Below are 15,429 nucleotides of genomic sequence, written 5' to 3'. Positions count from 1 at the left end.
ATAGATAGATAGATAGATAGATAGATAGATAGATAGATAGATAGATATAAGGTAAAGTTACTTGGGAAGATTATAACAAAGATTCCTGGCCTCCACATACACCACACACATGTATACACACATACACAAACGTGTACATATATAAAACATGTACATGCATGTACACACACACACACAAACATCAGAACCCCAAAACAGATTAAACTTGAAAAGTCAAGTCCAGACATAGTGGTGCACATCTTTTATCCCAACATCCAGAAGGCAGAAGCAGATGGATCCCTGGGAGTTCAAGGCCAACCTGATGTACATAGCAAATTCCCAATTAGCCAGAGGTACCTGACTAGTGACACTCTATCTCAAACTAAAATAAAATAAATATTCAAGTTAAGAGCTAGCAAGATAGCCGGGCGGTGGTGGCGCACGCCTTTAATCCCAGCACTTAGGAGGCAAAGGCAGGCAGATTTCTGAGTTCAAGGCCAGCCTGGTCTACAGAGTGAGTTCCAGGACAGCCAGGACTACACAGAGAGACCCTGTCTCGAAAAACAAAAACAAAAAAAAAACAAAACAAAACAAAAAAAAAAGAGCTAGCAAGATGTTCTGAGTTCGAGGCCAGCCTGGTCTATGTGAGTTCCAGGACAGCCAGGGCTACACAGAGAAACCCTGTCTCGAAAAACTAAAAAAAACAAAAAAACAACAAAAAAAGAACTAGTGAAATGGTTTCATAGGTAAGTAAGGACTCCTACCACACAAAGCTGAATAACCAGTTTGATCCCTGGGACCCACAAAAAAGTACAATGTGAAAGCTGATGTCACAAGGTTGACCTTTGACCCCTACACATAGGCCATGGCATATACTGCCCCCAATACTAGTAAATAAACTATTTTTCAGTTTTAAAACTACATATTAAGACATTAATGCAATGGGAAAGATGTTCTTATCGTTTATTTGGTCTAGTCTTGCTTTTACTGAAACCAAATCAGCAGGCAAAAAAAATAGGCCATGTCCAAACGAGATTCCCGAGACATCGTACAGATTCCGGTGGTGATAGGGCGGTGGCAGGGTGGGGGTTGGGGGGGTGGATGAATGCTGGTGTGTGATACGGTTCTTTTGTGGTGGTTGGAAGTATTCTGAGATTACACATGATGATGATTGAAGGTGCTAAACCATCACCAGGCTGCACGCTTTAGTAGGGTGAATTATACAGTGTGGATTGTGTCTCAATTGCAAACTCAAGAGCGCAGCTTGGAACCCCGCCTGGCGGCTGTGGGCAGCGGCTGCTCCTGCTTCGGGCAGCGGCTGTGTTTTCCCACGTCAGTCTGTGCTCAGGCAGACCCCCCTCGTGGAGAGAATGTAGGCTTTGATATCACTGTGGCAAGTCACAGAGGCCTCTCCGGCCTGATAGCCTACCAAGTCCTGTCAGCTTACATTTACACATAACAGACACTAACATGAAATGCAGTGTCTCTTGGCGAGCTCAGCTGTCACAGGAATGTTCACGGTCACCGTTTTAGATCATTATCAGTAATATGAGACGCCTCAAGCTCCTGAAGCTGTGTCTCTTCCTGGTACAGCTGTGGTGGCTCCCACCCTTCTGCCTTGAAGGCACCCGAAAGGCCATAGTTCACCCACACAGTGGCCAAAGAGAGACAGAGACCTGAGGCAATTCAGGGCCTTCTCCGAGTTCTGAGTCACTCATCAGGGATGAGACAGAGTGACCCTGGGTCCTGGTCTCCCACCACCAGCACCTGCACTCTTGTCAGCCTGCCCCATGCAACGGTGGACATGAGTTTGGGAGACCCAGCCTCAGGAGACTCCTGCCCACTGTGCTCACTAGGTAGTGGGGATTGTGCTATGAGAGTCAGGGGGCGGGGAGGCCATTTACAGTATACCAGTACTGTTCCTTCTGCCTTCCTGAAGATGATCCATACTGTGTGCAGTCAACCTCTTCTACGTGATTCACAGTGTGTCCTAGTTAGGGTCTTACTGCTGCGAACAGACACCATGACCAAGACAAGTCTTATAAAGGACAACATTTAATTGGGGCTGGCTTACAGGTTCAGAGGTTCAGTCTATTATCATCAAGGTGGGAGCATGGGAGCATCCAGGCTGGCATGGTGCAGGAGGAGCTGAGAGTTCTACATCTTTATCTGAAGGATGCTAGGAGAAGACTGGCTTCCAGGCAGCTAGGCTGAGGGTCTTAAAGCCCACACTCACAGTGACACACCTACTCCAACAGGGCCACACCTTCTAATAGTGCCACTCCCTGGGCCAAGCATAATCAAACTATGACACAGTGGGAATACACTGCACAGGCTGATAGCTGTCTACTAGGGTGGGGAGGACAGGTAGAGTACCACACACAGGGATCCTGGCAGGGAGCAAGAGGTACCATGGAATGGAAGCCTGTGTTGTCTGTGAGTACATGGCAGGTCATCTGTGCAAATGCAGACAATGTGCTCCTAGTTAGGGTTTGTTTCCATTGCCGTGAAGAGACAGCGTGAGCAAGGCAGCTCTTATAAGGATGACATTTAATCAGGGCTGGCTTACAGGTTCAGAGGTTCAGTCCATTATCATCAAGGCAAGAGCATGGCAGCATCCAGGCAGCCATGGTACAGGAGGAGCTGAGAGTTCTACATCTTCATCTGAAAGGCTGCTAACAAAATACTGGCTTCCAGGCAGCTAGGATGAGGGTCTTAAAGCCCACACCCACAGTGACACACCTACTCCAACAGGGCTACACTAATAGTGCCACTCCCTGGGGCAAGCATTCAGACACGTAAACCATGGGGGGGGCATTCCTAATCAGCCCACCACAGTGTGCAATCTGTGTGGGTGTGAGTGCAAGCAATAACTCACATTGTGTGTGCATGTGTGTGAGTATATGATTATGTGCTTGCATGTGTGCATGAACATAAGAACATGCGTGGTCCCAGCCAGGGTATGAGCTCTCTGCAGAAACCCAGGGTGGGCAGCCGTCCTAATAATGAAGGTCAAGTTTCTGACCAAATTGGAACCAAGTTTTCATCCGTTATCTTGTCTAGTTGCCATGGCAACCTAGGAAGGATGATGTTATCTGGTTTTTATATTTGAGGAAACTGAGGGCAACTTGAGTTGATGATTGAGAGGTATTAACTTACTGGGGCTTGATTACAGGGTCACATTTGCCTTTTCCCCCTCTGGGATGTGGGGTGGACAGCCAGGTGACTGCTACCATAGTTGCTGTGAGCTGTGTGACTGGTTAATGTCTGTGAGGTGATTTGAACCTTGGCCCTCAGTGGTCTGGAGCTGGGAGATGCATCAGGGCCTGGGTGGGCAGGAGGTGGGAGCGGGGTGATGGCACTCCAGCTTGCCTTTGCCCTACCTGTGGCAGCTATCCTGGGATCTGAGCCCATCTGTGCTCGTGATGCCCCTTAGGATCCGGCAAAATGGAAGCGCTAGCTGAGCACACGGCATGAGATCGGTGTGTTTGGATTGCCCCCTTAGATGACAGGGACTCCCAGGGGTTTCTTTCCCTGACACCCCAGGCCTCCCCCAGGGCAGAGACCCATGTTGCTGCTTCTCCCCAGCCTTGGTGACACAGAGTGTGCACTCAGACAATCTCCACCTACCTCAGTAATAAGCTGTCTGTCACTTTCCAACGGGAACTGTGAAGGGTTGATTCTGAGAGTTTTATTGAGGATTGAACCCGAGGGCCTGACACATGCTAGACGGGTGCTCTGTCCCTGAGCCACACCTCAACCCTTTTTGGGTAAGAGTATTGAGAGGGTTTCACTGAACAGAATAGGCTGGCCTGAACTTTCAGGGAATCCTCCCACCCCCGACTCCCTATTACTGGGATAATAGGTGTGTACTCTCATGTCTGACCTTACAAGCATTCCTTCAATCTTCTCTGTGCCAGTCAAGGGCTCCCACATGGGAGGCTTACTGTCAGGCTACTGGGAACAACAGGCAGCTATAATCTCAATAACGTATATAGTTCTATGCATATATATGTGTGTGTGTGTGTGTGTGTGTGTGTGTGTAATTTTTTTCTCAGCATGTACATAGCCTCAGCAATATATATAGCCAGTACATGTCACAGGACGCTGAGGCTGTTGACATGAGTTCCTTCCCTTTCATTGTCTGGGAGTGTATATGTGTACAAGTGTGTGTGTGTGTGTGTGTGTGTGTGTGTGTGTGTGTGTTAGGGATTATTGTAAGATCTACCTGAAGAAACAACCCCGTGTGCTGGCTGCAGTAATCAGTCTCACGTCATAGAGGTCAAACAGGCTGCACGGGGACTAAGTCACTTCCCTATGAGGCTCGCCCTCCTGTGCTCTATGCTTTGCCATAGATCCTGACAGCATCTTTATAGCATCTTTGCTATGGATGCTGGTCAGCAGCATCTCTGAGGGCTGGGCACTTAAAGGAGGTTTTCTGAAAGAGGTTAAACTGAGCCGTCGCTATGGTGGCCATTAGTCAGTGTGGAAGAAGAGCAGGGCTGGTGCAGGATCAGAGGTGTACCTCTGGGCCCAGAGGCAGGGCTGGTTTGCAGAGGGCTCCTGGGTGGTCCTGATGGGATATCCCAAGGGGATAAAGAGACAGGGAACATGAGGAGAGGCCCCCTGGAAAGGCCTCGGATGTCAGAGTCATGGGCCCCTATAGAGAGGAATAGAAATCTCTGTCCCTCTCCCCTGGCCAGCGGTGAAGAACCAGGTGACCGGAAGCTTCATCCTCAACCCCAAGGGCAAGGAAGCCTCTAGCAGAACCTTCATTGCGCTGGGCCTGGAATGGGAGCATGCAGCAGAGGACACCAAGGATAGCCTCAGGACCAATGGGCCCTTGCCTGAAGCCATCACTGTCCTGGTGAGCCTCCTTGCCTGAAGTGGCCTTCCCTGTCCCTTGTGCCTACTATTTACTCGGTACATTTTAAAACGGCCTTTCCCAGATGTGTGGAGGGCAGCTGTGTCAGCTTTTTACTTGGGGTGGGACATGAAGTCTGGAGGGGGAGCCCTGGGAAGCTAGGGCTGGCTCCCCATCCTCACAGCATCCCCCAGCATCCACAAGCATTGCCACATGGCCATAGGTGTGAGGCCTAAGATAGTTTGGGATCTTTAAAGCAGCTGGCACGAAGAGACCATGGTAGTGCCATCTTCTGAGGAGAGGGCAGGGCCATTACCCTCACTGGGGTCCATTGCTGCCCTATGCTGTGCCTGGGCTCATGGAGCAGGAATTGGTAATTCGACAGATTGGCCTAGTTCTGTCAGCATGTCCTCAGCCTGAGCTGATGGCTCTGCTCCTGGTGTTGGCATCACTGGTCAGTGGCGGTCCAGAGGGTAAATCCTGAGGCTCCTGGTGTTGGCGTAAAACTTTTATCTGGCACATATTTTCCATTCACCTTGTATTTGTGAGCGCCCATGTCTGGGGCCAGCCGATGTTTGCTCAGAGTACCAAGGCTGCCTAAGGGAGAACAAGCAGTCTTGACAAAGGATGCTGAGACAACAGGATACCTACATGTGAAAGGCTGAAGTCAGACCTTTCTCCCTTATGCCGTATACAAGTGACTTAAAATCGATCTAAGACCTAAGCATGAGCATGGTGGCGGTGGCCTGTCACTCTTAGAAGGAAGTGGTGCATTTTCATGACCTTCCTCCCTTCAGTAACAAGATAAGCAGCAAGAGAAGTGAGACATCATCAATGCTGGAAACATTTGTCCATTAAAGGACGCTGTCCAGAAGTAGGAGGAGAGGCTATCTATATGGCTTCTGATCCAGGACACTTGGTACTAATGCCAAGCCTGATGACCTGAGTTCAATGCCCAGAGTTTGCATGGTGGAGGGAGAGAATCCATTCCATCACTTTGTCCTCTGGTGTCCACACTCACACCGAGGCATGCATCCCCACTCCTGCCCCAAGTAATAAGTGCAATTTAAAGAAAAATTTAAAGAAGTAAAAATAACCAGGCACAGGGGCACACACCACTTGGGAGGTGGGTGACATGAGTCCTTGTCTTTAAAAGAAGAAAAAGAGGAGGAGAAGGAGAAAAGAGAGAGGAGGGCAAGGATGTAGCTTATTTGGTAGAATGGTTGCCAAGTGTACATGAAGCCACTGGCTCTACCCTCGGTACCAAGCATGGAGGTTCCTACCTGTGATCAGACGTTCAAAGTCACCCTGGTCTACATAGTAAATTCAAGACCAACATGGGCAAGATGAGATCCAAGAAGTGGGGAGGGGTGGGGAGGTGGGGAGAGGAAAGATTAAAGAGGTTGCTTACTGGCAGCCAGGTTGAAGCCAGACAGTTTGGATACCCAAAGACTCGGGCCACTGGGTGTCATCTTTGTATATAGGTCTGTGGGAGAGAGACTCATGGGCCTTGTATTGGCTGCTACAGGGCTTGGTACATACATAGAAGGTGCTTAGTCTGGGGAGTGGGAGTTTGTGAATCTCCCACCTGCCCCAGCCAGGTACTGGGTCACACGTTTTAATTGGGTGGATTACACAAAGCATGATTACAAACCCCATCTGGCAGCTGCTTTCCTTGGACCCCCTGCTAACCCTACTTCCACCTCTGGTCTTATGCTATCCCCTTTGTGTCTCCCCTCCAGGTTCTCCCCCTGGCTGAGGGTAAACCTCGAGGTAGCCTGGCCTACAAGTATGTCATTCACGAGGACCTACTGCCCCTCATCGGGAGCAACAATGTGCTCCTGGAAGAGACAGACACCTATGAATGGGCTCTCAAGAGCTGGTCTCCCTGCAGCAAGGCCTGTGGAGGAGGTATCGGCTACTGTGGCCCTGTGGTTCCTGTGAGGAGTGGCTGGGGTGGGGGAGAATGGACCAGAAACTGGTAGGAGTCTAGAAGAAGTGTCTCAGTATGTCCTTGAAGATCTCCCATGCCTACAAGCAATTCCGAGCAGGGTGCTGGGGCTACAGGGCAGACTGTCTGTTCAGCTGTCCAAAGCCACTTCTGCACCGGTGACAGAGGGAGGAGTACTGTAGAATGTTACTTGTCTGAGATAGAGGGCTGAGGCACGAAGGGAAAGTGCCTTCTAGAAAGAGGCTCTAAAAAGTCACCCTGAGGCCAGGAGGCTTGGAGCTGGCCCACAACAGCCTGACCTTCACAGGAATCCAGTTCACTAAGTACGGCTGCCGGCGCCGCAGGGACCACCACATGGTGCAGCGGCACCTGTGTGACCATAAAAAGAGGCCCAAGCCTATTCGACGGCGTTGCAACCAGCACCCATGTCCCCAGCCCACGTGAGTCTTTCAGGGGAGCAAAGTCTGACCCCTGCCTCTCTCCACCCTGGCCCACAAGGAAAAGTATCTAAAGTTGCTACCCTAGTACTCCTTCATGCTAAAGCCTGCAGCTCCAGGTCTTTTGGGGATACACCACAGCCCTCAAGAGGCACTGTGGCTACTACCCTTTATGGCCAGCCATCCTTGTTGGGTTTCTACATTGCCAACTCACACAGCCAGAAAGAAGATTTCCGGGTTTGTCCCGCAGCTAATATCCGTTCACAGATATGGCCTGGACTTTCTGCTGGGAAAGCAGGGGGCTCATGTCTCTGGGCAAGAATAGGATCTACTGTTTGTTCTCTCTCTCTCTCTCTCTCTCTCTCTCTCTCTCTCTCTCTCTCTCTCCCTGCCTCCCTCCCTCCCTCCCTCCCTCCCTCCCTCCCTCCCCCCCCTCTTTCTCCTTGGTCCCTGGGAGTCCAGCCTTCTGCATGGTCTAATCCCTGGTTAAGATTTCCTAGCCTGTGGAGCAGGCTGTTCAGAGCCCAAAGACTTATTCTTAGGATTATTCAAGAGTCTGAAGGGAGAGGTTTGGGCTGGACTTGAGAACTCAGGATTGATGCCACTCAGCCTGAGGCAGTGCTGCCCAGGGACTCCCGGAAAGGTTGGGTTAGCTGCTCGGTAGGAAACTGCAAAGGGTCTTTGCCACATTCTTGCTTCTCTGGGAGTCCCCCCTGGCTGGGGATCTCCAGGGCTGGACATGTGATCTGGGGCCAGGGTGGGAATTAACAGCTAGCAGTAGTCTACTGTGATCTTCTGGGGCACGAGCAGGCAAGGACAGTGTCATCCCCTCTGTCTGCTTCCTCAGACCCCTTTGTTATTTTCCGCTGTCACTCATAGGACTGCCTACACTGTGATCGTGAAGCATGTGTGCAGGACTGACTGTGTGAGAGCCTGGGCGGGTTAGTCTCCAGCCAGTCTTAGCGCTTGCTAGGGGCAGTTCTTTCTTCTCCTCCACCGCCCCCCATCCCTTCCCTTCATCTCCTCCTCTTCTTCCTCCTTCTCTTCTTCCTCCTCTTCTTCCTCCTCCTCTTCTTCCTCCTCCCCCTCCTCCTCCTCCTCCTCTTCCTCTTCCTCCTTCTCTCTCTTTCTCTCCTTCCATCTCTTGTGTGTGTGTGTGTGTGTAACAAACTCTATAACCCAAGCCAGCCACTACTTCACAGCCATCCTCCTGCTTCAGCTCCCAAGTGCTGAGATTACAGGCATATACCACCACACCTGGCAAGATTTTTTTTTTTAAGAAAAGGGTTGACTTTGAGAATGTGCCTCCCACTCCAGTTAATGAAAAAGACAAGGTGTTGGGGCTCCCTTCTCTCTACCCCTGGGCTGCTTAGGCTGCTGCCTAACTCATGCCTGGCTGTTTGCTGAGAAGTTTGCAGGACACCCCCCACAAACAGGACACCCCCCCACAAACAGGACACACACACACAAACAGGACACACACACACACACACGCGCACACACACACACACACTATAGAGCTGTAGGTGCTGAAGTCTTGTGGGTGTTGAGAGCAGTCTTAGCACTCGTGTTCCCAGCCGAGGGGACATCTACAAGAAGTATGGCTTTGATGTGTTTAAGGACAACCCTGAGTCTTAGCATCCACTACAGTTCCTGCATATGGTAGCTCTGAACTCTTCATGAGTTCTAAAGCAATCCTGATGTAAACATGGGGAAACTGAGGCTTGGTGGCATTAACAGCTTGCCCAAAGACACTTAAGGGGTCAGCATTTTAATAGGTACCTTTCCTTTACCCAAGGAGACAGCAAGAGAGACTAGTGATCTCCCAGAAGCCAACTAGCCAGGCAGCAGCACTCTGAAGCATGTGCCTTCTCTGGTGGGATGCGGCCCCAAGGGGAAGTGTCCCCATGGTTCCATCTCCCTCTACCTCTGTCCTGTCTGTCTCCAGGTGGGTGACAGAAGAGTGGGGTGCCTGCAGCCGGAGCTGCGGGAAGCTGGGGCTGCAGACCCGGGGGGTGCAGTGCCTGCTGCCTCTCTCCAACGGCACCCACAAGGCTGTGCCAGCCAAGGCTTGCCTAGGTAACCGGCCAGAGGCCAAGAGGCCATGCCTCCGTGTGCCCTGCCCAGCCCAGTGGCGGACAGGAGCCTGGTCCCAGGTGAGTGGTTCTCATAGAGTGGGTGGAAGCACGTGGAACAGAAACTGGAGTGGGTCAGGGAGGAGACTGAGGAGGTTCCGGGGCACCTGAGGGCTGACATTTCTCAGAATGAAAGAGAGCAGCCTCTGGGGGTCAGTCTGAGCAGCCCCCAAGCGCGCTAAGCATGATGGTTCGTGGGCGCGCTATGCATGATGGCTCTTTGCTAGGCTCCTCCCTCCATTTGCATCTACTCTAAGCTACCTGTCCCCAAGTCATAGAGGAGCAAAGGAAGACACATTCTTGGTGTTCCAGAAATATTTACTGAGCAACGACCGTATGAACACAGGAGGCAGATGTTATTCAAGGAAGGTTGGAAGCCCAGCGTCACTGGACAGGTTGCTCACCCTCATGGGGCGTTCAGTCCAATGAGGGAACAAGACAAGATAAACAGGCCAATTTCAGATATCATACACCACAAGCTGCACCTGCAAGGGTTTCTGGGGATGCAACAGGCACAAAGGAGGATGAGTCATGCGTCCCCTGGTTCCCTTTGATTCCGTGACACTTGTATCTTGATCAGTCCTCACATGCCCTAGGACAAGTTCTTTCTGGTCGTGCTAGGAGAGGCTGTAGGCGGTGCTTAAAAGTGACCCAGTCACGTGGGGCAATAGGGCTTTCCCAGGGACCCTGCCCTGCCACCCCAGTGCTGGCCAGTCCATTTATCAGTCAAGAGTGTGTCACTATGAGAGCAGTGTGTGGATGGCATGTGATAACCTTGAACACAGAGGTCAGTTTGCTTTCTGTCCTTGACTGACACTTCTCCTGGGGAGAGGACCCTGTGGACATACACTTGCAAAATGGTGTTGGGTAAAAAGAGCCCCAACTTTATTGCAGGCCTGTCCCCCAGCTCTTCTGGTTTACAGAATTGGAAACTGGGCCAGTGTGTCAGCAGGTGTCACAACCCAGGCTCCTGTAAGCCCCAGGCAGGTCATGTCATGTGGTAGCTTGCCAGAGCAGAACATAAAACGGTTGAGAATTGGACATAGAGTGGCACAGGAGGCAGTTGATGGAACGGGGCCCCGGAAGTCCTCATCTGAGACACAGTCCAGACTGTGGAATGATCTAGGGAGTCCCAAGCTTGGACAGTGCTCTTCACACCGTCTCGGAAGAACATGACAGTGGCGGGTCCCGGTGACGGTACAGGCTTTGCAAGTCTGTCTGATTGAGTGAAGATATAGCAGACTTCTTGGTACTCTTTTGGCCCAAGTTCCCTCTCCCTCTTCCCCTCTCCTCCCCCCTTCCCCTCCCCCTTCTCTTCTAACTACTTTGCCCCTGGCATTACGGCTCTTGGTTCTCCTGCTCCTGTACAGTGCTCTGTCACCTGCGGAGAAGGCATCCAGCAACGGCAGGTGGTGTGCAGGAACAGCTCCAGTGCCCTCGGGCCCTGCGAGGGGGTCAAGCCAGACACTGTACAAGTCTGCAGCCTGCCTGCTTGTGGAGGTGAGCAGATCGGATGGGGAGGCCCAACCCCTTCATTCCTCTGTGTCCCTGGCCCTTTGAAATTCCAAAGACAGGTTGGGCATCCTTAATGCAAAATCCCAAAGGCTTCCGAATCCAGAACTTCTGGAGTGCTGGCACGCGGCCACGGATGGGAGATTCCATTCCTGACTGCAGAGGATATGTTGTGATTGAAATATTACTACCCAGCTAGCCAGCATCCTAGAGGAGAAAAAAGACCTTCCAAGACTCTTACACTCTTATATACAAACTTCGTTTCACTTCCCAAAACATTTAAAACATTATACAAAATTACCTTCACACTTTGGGCCTAAGAAACCAATGGGGCCATCCAGACGGCTCAGTGGATAAAGGCATTTGCTGCCAAGCTGAGGTCCCACACAGTGGAAACAGAGCTGACACTTCCAAAGCTGTCCTCTGACCTCTGCAGATGCTCTGTGGCACACGTACCCACACTGGTACACATGCGACAAAATGCAAAAAGAAACAGAAAATGCAAAAGAAACAGAAAATGCACCCAAGGATTAGATCTGGGTCTCACCTCCAAGAGTCCTCACTAAGTCTATGCAAATATTCCAAATCCCAGGGGCAAGTGGGGCTGCTTCTGGTCCCAAGCATTCTGGATAAGGAATGCTCACCCATATATACTACAGCTGTGTCTCTGTTCACAGGACATCGCCAGAACTCTACAGTGAAGGCGGAGGTCCAGGACCCTGTGACCAAAGTAGGACCCTGGGAACCCCAATCCAGGCCCCTGACTCCTACAGACAGGATCTCAACAAGTAAGTATAGCCATGGGCCTTTCCCCTCCCCCAGCTTTTTATGCATCCCAGGGTTTGGAGCATGGCAATGGAACAGACATAGTGTCCACTTGTCTGGGTGGCCTCAGAGAGTACGAATGATGTCACTTTAGTCCATGACCTACTCTGTGATTCCCATGTGGTCCCAAGAGCTTTGGTCCTAAGTCTGGTGTTATTCCTGTGACGGCCAAACCTGATATAGACTAAAAAAGAAATCACAAAGGCTCCTTCTGCTGAAGAGACATTGCCATGTTTGGTGACAAGGTACTATCCCACTGCTTGTGAGGGTGTCCTGTTTTATAAATCTAGAAAGCATGCCCCAGGGCTCTGACTTTTCATCGTGTCCGCCTCCACACTTGTGAGAACTGTGGTCATAGACAGGAGCTGCTTTCCCAGAGCAGCTGAGAGGATGAACCATGGGAGTGAACCCGTGTCCTCTGCTGCTGCTGTGGTGAGCTCATCACAAAGGTAGCAATTAATTCACCCTGTGGTCTCTGTGAATAAAGACTTGCCCTCAACCTGCTACAGTACACTCCCTAGTTAACAGAGTCTTCCCGCCCCATCCTCCCCCCAAACTGTCTAGCAAGATAATTTGCAGAAAGATGAGACTCCAATTCTAGTTAAAGGATGTGATCTCATGCAACCCTTTAACCTCTCGGCTTCTCAAAACAGAAGCTGGCCAAATTCCTCAAAGCAGAAGTTGCAGGTCTGATTCTGGCTCTGGAGCTTTGGCGCCATCTAGTGACCATTGGCTTCAATTGTCTCTGCTCCAGAGCCTGCTCTTGATCCTAGCTGTCCGGGGCGTTTGCCTGGCCCAATCACAGAAGCATTTTAGAAGAGTTCAACTTCAGTGTTCTTGACTGAGATTTAGTGGGAGGGTTTTAATGATCCGCCTGCACCCCAACAAGTGGCTGGATGTTGATCTGCTAGTTACAGGATCGTTCACTGGACCTTAGCTTCAGGTAGCTAGGAGAATTAGATAGCTAGGAGAATCAGGGGCTCCATCTTCCTAGAGCAGGGTTCTCATGCTTGGTTGAATCTAGACTTACCTCAATGTCTAGGCCCTAGCCCAGACTCCCTAGGTAGAGCTTCCTGGCTGAAGACCAGCATAGCTGAGTATGTGGTTGAACTAGACAGAGCTATATAGGTCTTCCTATACACTGGAAGTTGTTGGAGGGTTCTACCCCACCGTAGAGGTTCTGCTCAGTAGGTCTGCATGGAGTTTGACAACTGGCCTCACCACCAAGGTTCTAATGATGCTGATACCGTGTTTGGAGGTGGGGAGCAGTTCAGTTTCTCTTCCCTGTGGAAGGGTTCTGACCTCCTGGGCGGAATGAGCTATGTAGAGATTCCAACCGGGACAGAAGGAGGAAAGGTATCCCCTCCTGATGAGCACCCCTCTGCTTTTGTGTATGTGCAGTGGAGCCCTGTGTGAGAGACAGATCCATCTTCTGCCAGATGGAAGCGTTGGACCAATACTGCACCATCCCTGGCTACCACCGGCTGTGCTGTGAATCTTGCATAAAGAAGGCCTTGGGCCCTAGTACCAGCCTGGCCTCACTACCCACCTTCTCCACTCCTGGGAGTCTCTTGCCAGAACCCAGGGCCACCCAGGAGGATGTGGAGTCTACAAGGGGTCCAACCAGACTGGAAGATCATCAGCAAAGCCAACCCACGCAGCTATCAGAGGTGGTGGACAGGATCTCCTCAGTGACTCAGCATCCGGTCACCCCTCAGATGCTAAGCCCTAAAGCGTTTGAGGGCAATTCTCCCACCACCCCACGGGGCTCACCTTGGGACCAGACCCAAACAGCTGTGCCAACCTCTGAGGGTCAAGGACAGTCCAGGGAGGAACCAGGACATGGAGGCACCAGCCTTCCTGCTACCTCCCCAGTGACATGAGCCCACCCCTCTGGTCATGTTTACACTCTGCATGTGGTCCCAGTGATCCTGGCTCAGAGGACCCAAGCACAGGGGACAGGAAGTAGCACAGGTTTCCTTTTAAATTATTTGCCTTCTGTTTGGGGCTGTGACACTCTTTACTCTTATGACAGGGTTGGGGGAGAAAAGGGAGATCAGGGACTGCCCTAACCTGAAATACCTCAGCCAGCAGAGCCCGGGCTCTACTTCTAAGAGTTTTCTGTGATTTGTTCTTCTAAGCTCCGGAATCCCCCTTCTTATTGCCACTAGGCCTGGATAGGGCTGGAGCTCATACAGGGGCCTGTCAGAGATTCTTGCTTGTCCATAACTTCTGACTAGCAGGGAGGTCTGCACAGGCATACACACATACCCCAAAGACAAAGCAGGGCTCAGGAGGTAGGGCTGCACACAAGGCAGACTTGGGAAGGGTCTGGGATGGATGCAGAGGTGAGGCTTCACGGCTGCAAGGTCAGGCAGGGGAGATTTCTTCTTCTCAGGCCTGGCTCTTGTCAACTGTGGGCTGCTAATCCTGGGCAAAGATCAGTTCACCTTTGCTGGCCATAGTGACCCTCTCTGTCCCTGTAGATGTCACTGCTGGTGACTCTGGGTAACAGACTGACCTCCCAGTGTTACACCCAAGCCACCAGAGGAGGCAGCCCAGATACACAGCTTCAACATCCAGGTGTTTCCAAGCGGGGGCTTTGATCCCTGGTTGGACCAGGAGCAGTGACTTCAGTCATCACTTGGACTTTCGGGAGGCCCAGCTTGAAAGGTAGCCACCGGAAAGATGTCACTTCCAAGACTGTCCCCCTCAGCCATCACTCTCTGCTGAAGCCTACTCCTGCTGGAGTTGGGGGAGTCTTCCCTTCTTGTTTAAGCTGGGCCCAAATGTGTTACGCTCAGAAAGTCAGTCAGGTGTGTCCCACGGCCAACGACTAGAGAATCCACTCAGCTGGACCGTGCAGATGCCTGGGCAGGATGCCAGCTGCTGCTGCTCCTTGGTTAGGGTAGGGAAGATGCCCAGAGCACTTTCCGTGGTCCTCAGGCTCTCAGGAAATTGCCTAGATCCTCGTTTTGAGGGTCAGTGGCAGAGGTGCTTGTCTCTCTGCCTTCCTCAGCTGGAGGAAGGAAAGCTCCCCCACCCCCACCCCCACCCCCCCATCTGCAAGCTCCATGGAGAGAAGGGATGCTGGGAACTCTGCATGCTCCTCCCACTCCTGCTTCCTGCTCTGCAGGTGGCTGGGGCTACCCTGAGTCAAGTCATGTGTGGACTGGCCTGGAGATTCTGATTTTTAAAACGTTACCTATTTATTAATATTGCCCTTGGTGTTTTGTTTTAGACTGCAAACATGATGCGCTCTCTCTCTCTCTCTCTCTCTCTCTCTCTCTGTGTGTGTGTGTGTGTGTGTGTGTGTTTTGGAGGATGGTGACAGTGTAGCCAGCACTCTAAGAGCTGGGCCCAGCAGTTGTAAGGTAATTGCAGGTGGGAACAAACAAGGAAAGGCCACCATAGACCTGAATGGCTTTGGGCAAGTTTCTACACCAAGGGAGGAGATGGCTGGGTGGTAGGTTTGAGGCTACCCCCCAAAAAGTATTTTAGTGGTTAGAGCTTTGCAACCCTACAAAGGATAGTTTCCTTGGAAGGTGGTGACACAGTTTTTTCCTGGAAGGATCCAAGTAGAATCTGGGTGCCGAGCAGGAAGAAGAGTCATGGTGCATCTTACCGAACAAGAAGAGCTGATGTGAACTCACTGAGTGATGTTAAAGTACCAGTCCACTGGGCTGGAGAGAATGGCTCAGTTGATAGAGTGTTTGCCTTGCATGC

At 51.3% G+C, this 15,429-nt stretch overlaps 1 protein-coding gene across 1 annotated transcript in view; it reads left to right on the top strand.

Annotated features, from left to right (window-relative positions):
• The window catches only part of Adamts14 (ADAM metallopeptidase with thrombospondin type 1 motif 14), a 77,896-nt gene extending 62,972 nt beyond the window's left edge, over positions 1–14,924 (top strand). The window contains exons 16-22 of the mRNA XM_028776867.1: positions 4,683–4,846; positions 6,586–6,754; positions 7,102–7,234; positions 9,180–9,387; positions 10,737–10,866; positions 11,556–11,666; positions 13,105–14,924. Of these exons, the coding sequence (XP_028632700.1) occupies positions 4,683–4,846; positions 6,586–6,754; positions 7,102–7,234; positions 9,180–9,387; positions 10,737–10,866; positions 11,556–11,666; positions 13,105–13,586 (1,397 nt within the window). The 3' untranslated portion in view covers positions 13,587–14,924. The remainder of the gene's footprint in view (positions 1–4,682; positions 4,847–6,585; positions 6,755–7,101; positions 7,235–9,179; positions 9,388–10,736; positions 10,867–11,555; positions 11,667–13,104) is intronic.
• Positions 14,925–15,429: the final 505 nt, after the last annotated feature.

The sequence above is a fragment of the Grammomys surdaster genome, unplaced genomic scaffold, assembly GCF_004785775.1.
Source record: "Grammomys surdaster isolate TR1022 unplaced genomic scaffold, NIH_TR_1.0 273, whole genome shotgun sequence".
Classification (NCBI taxonomy): domain Eukaryota; kingdom Metazoa; phylum Chordata; class Mammalia; order Rodentia; family Muridae; genus Grammomys; species Grammomys surdaster.
This window is presented reverse-complemented; position numbering and strand designations above follow the sequence as displayed.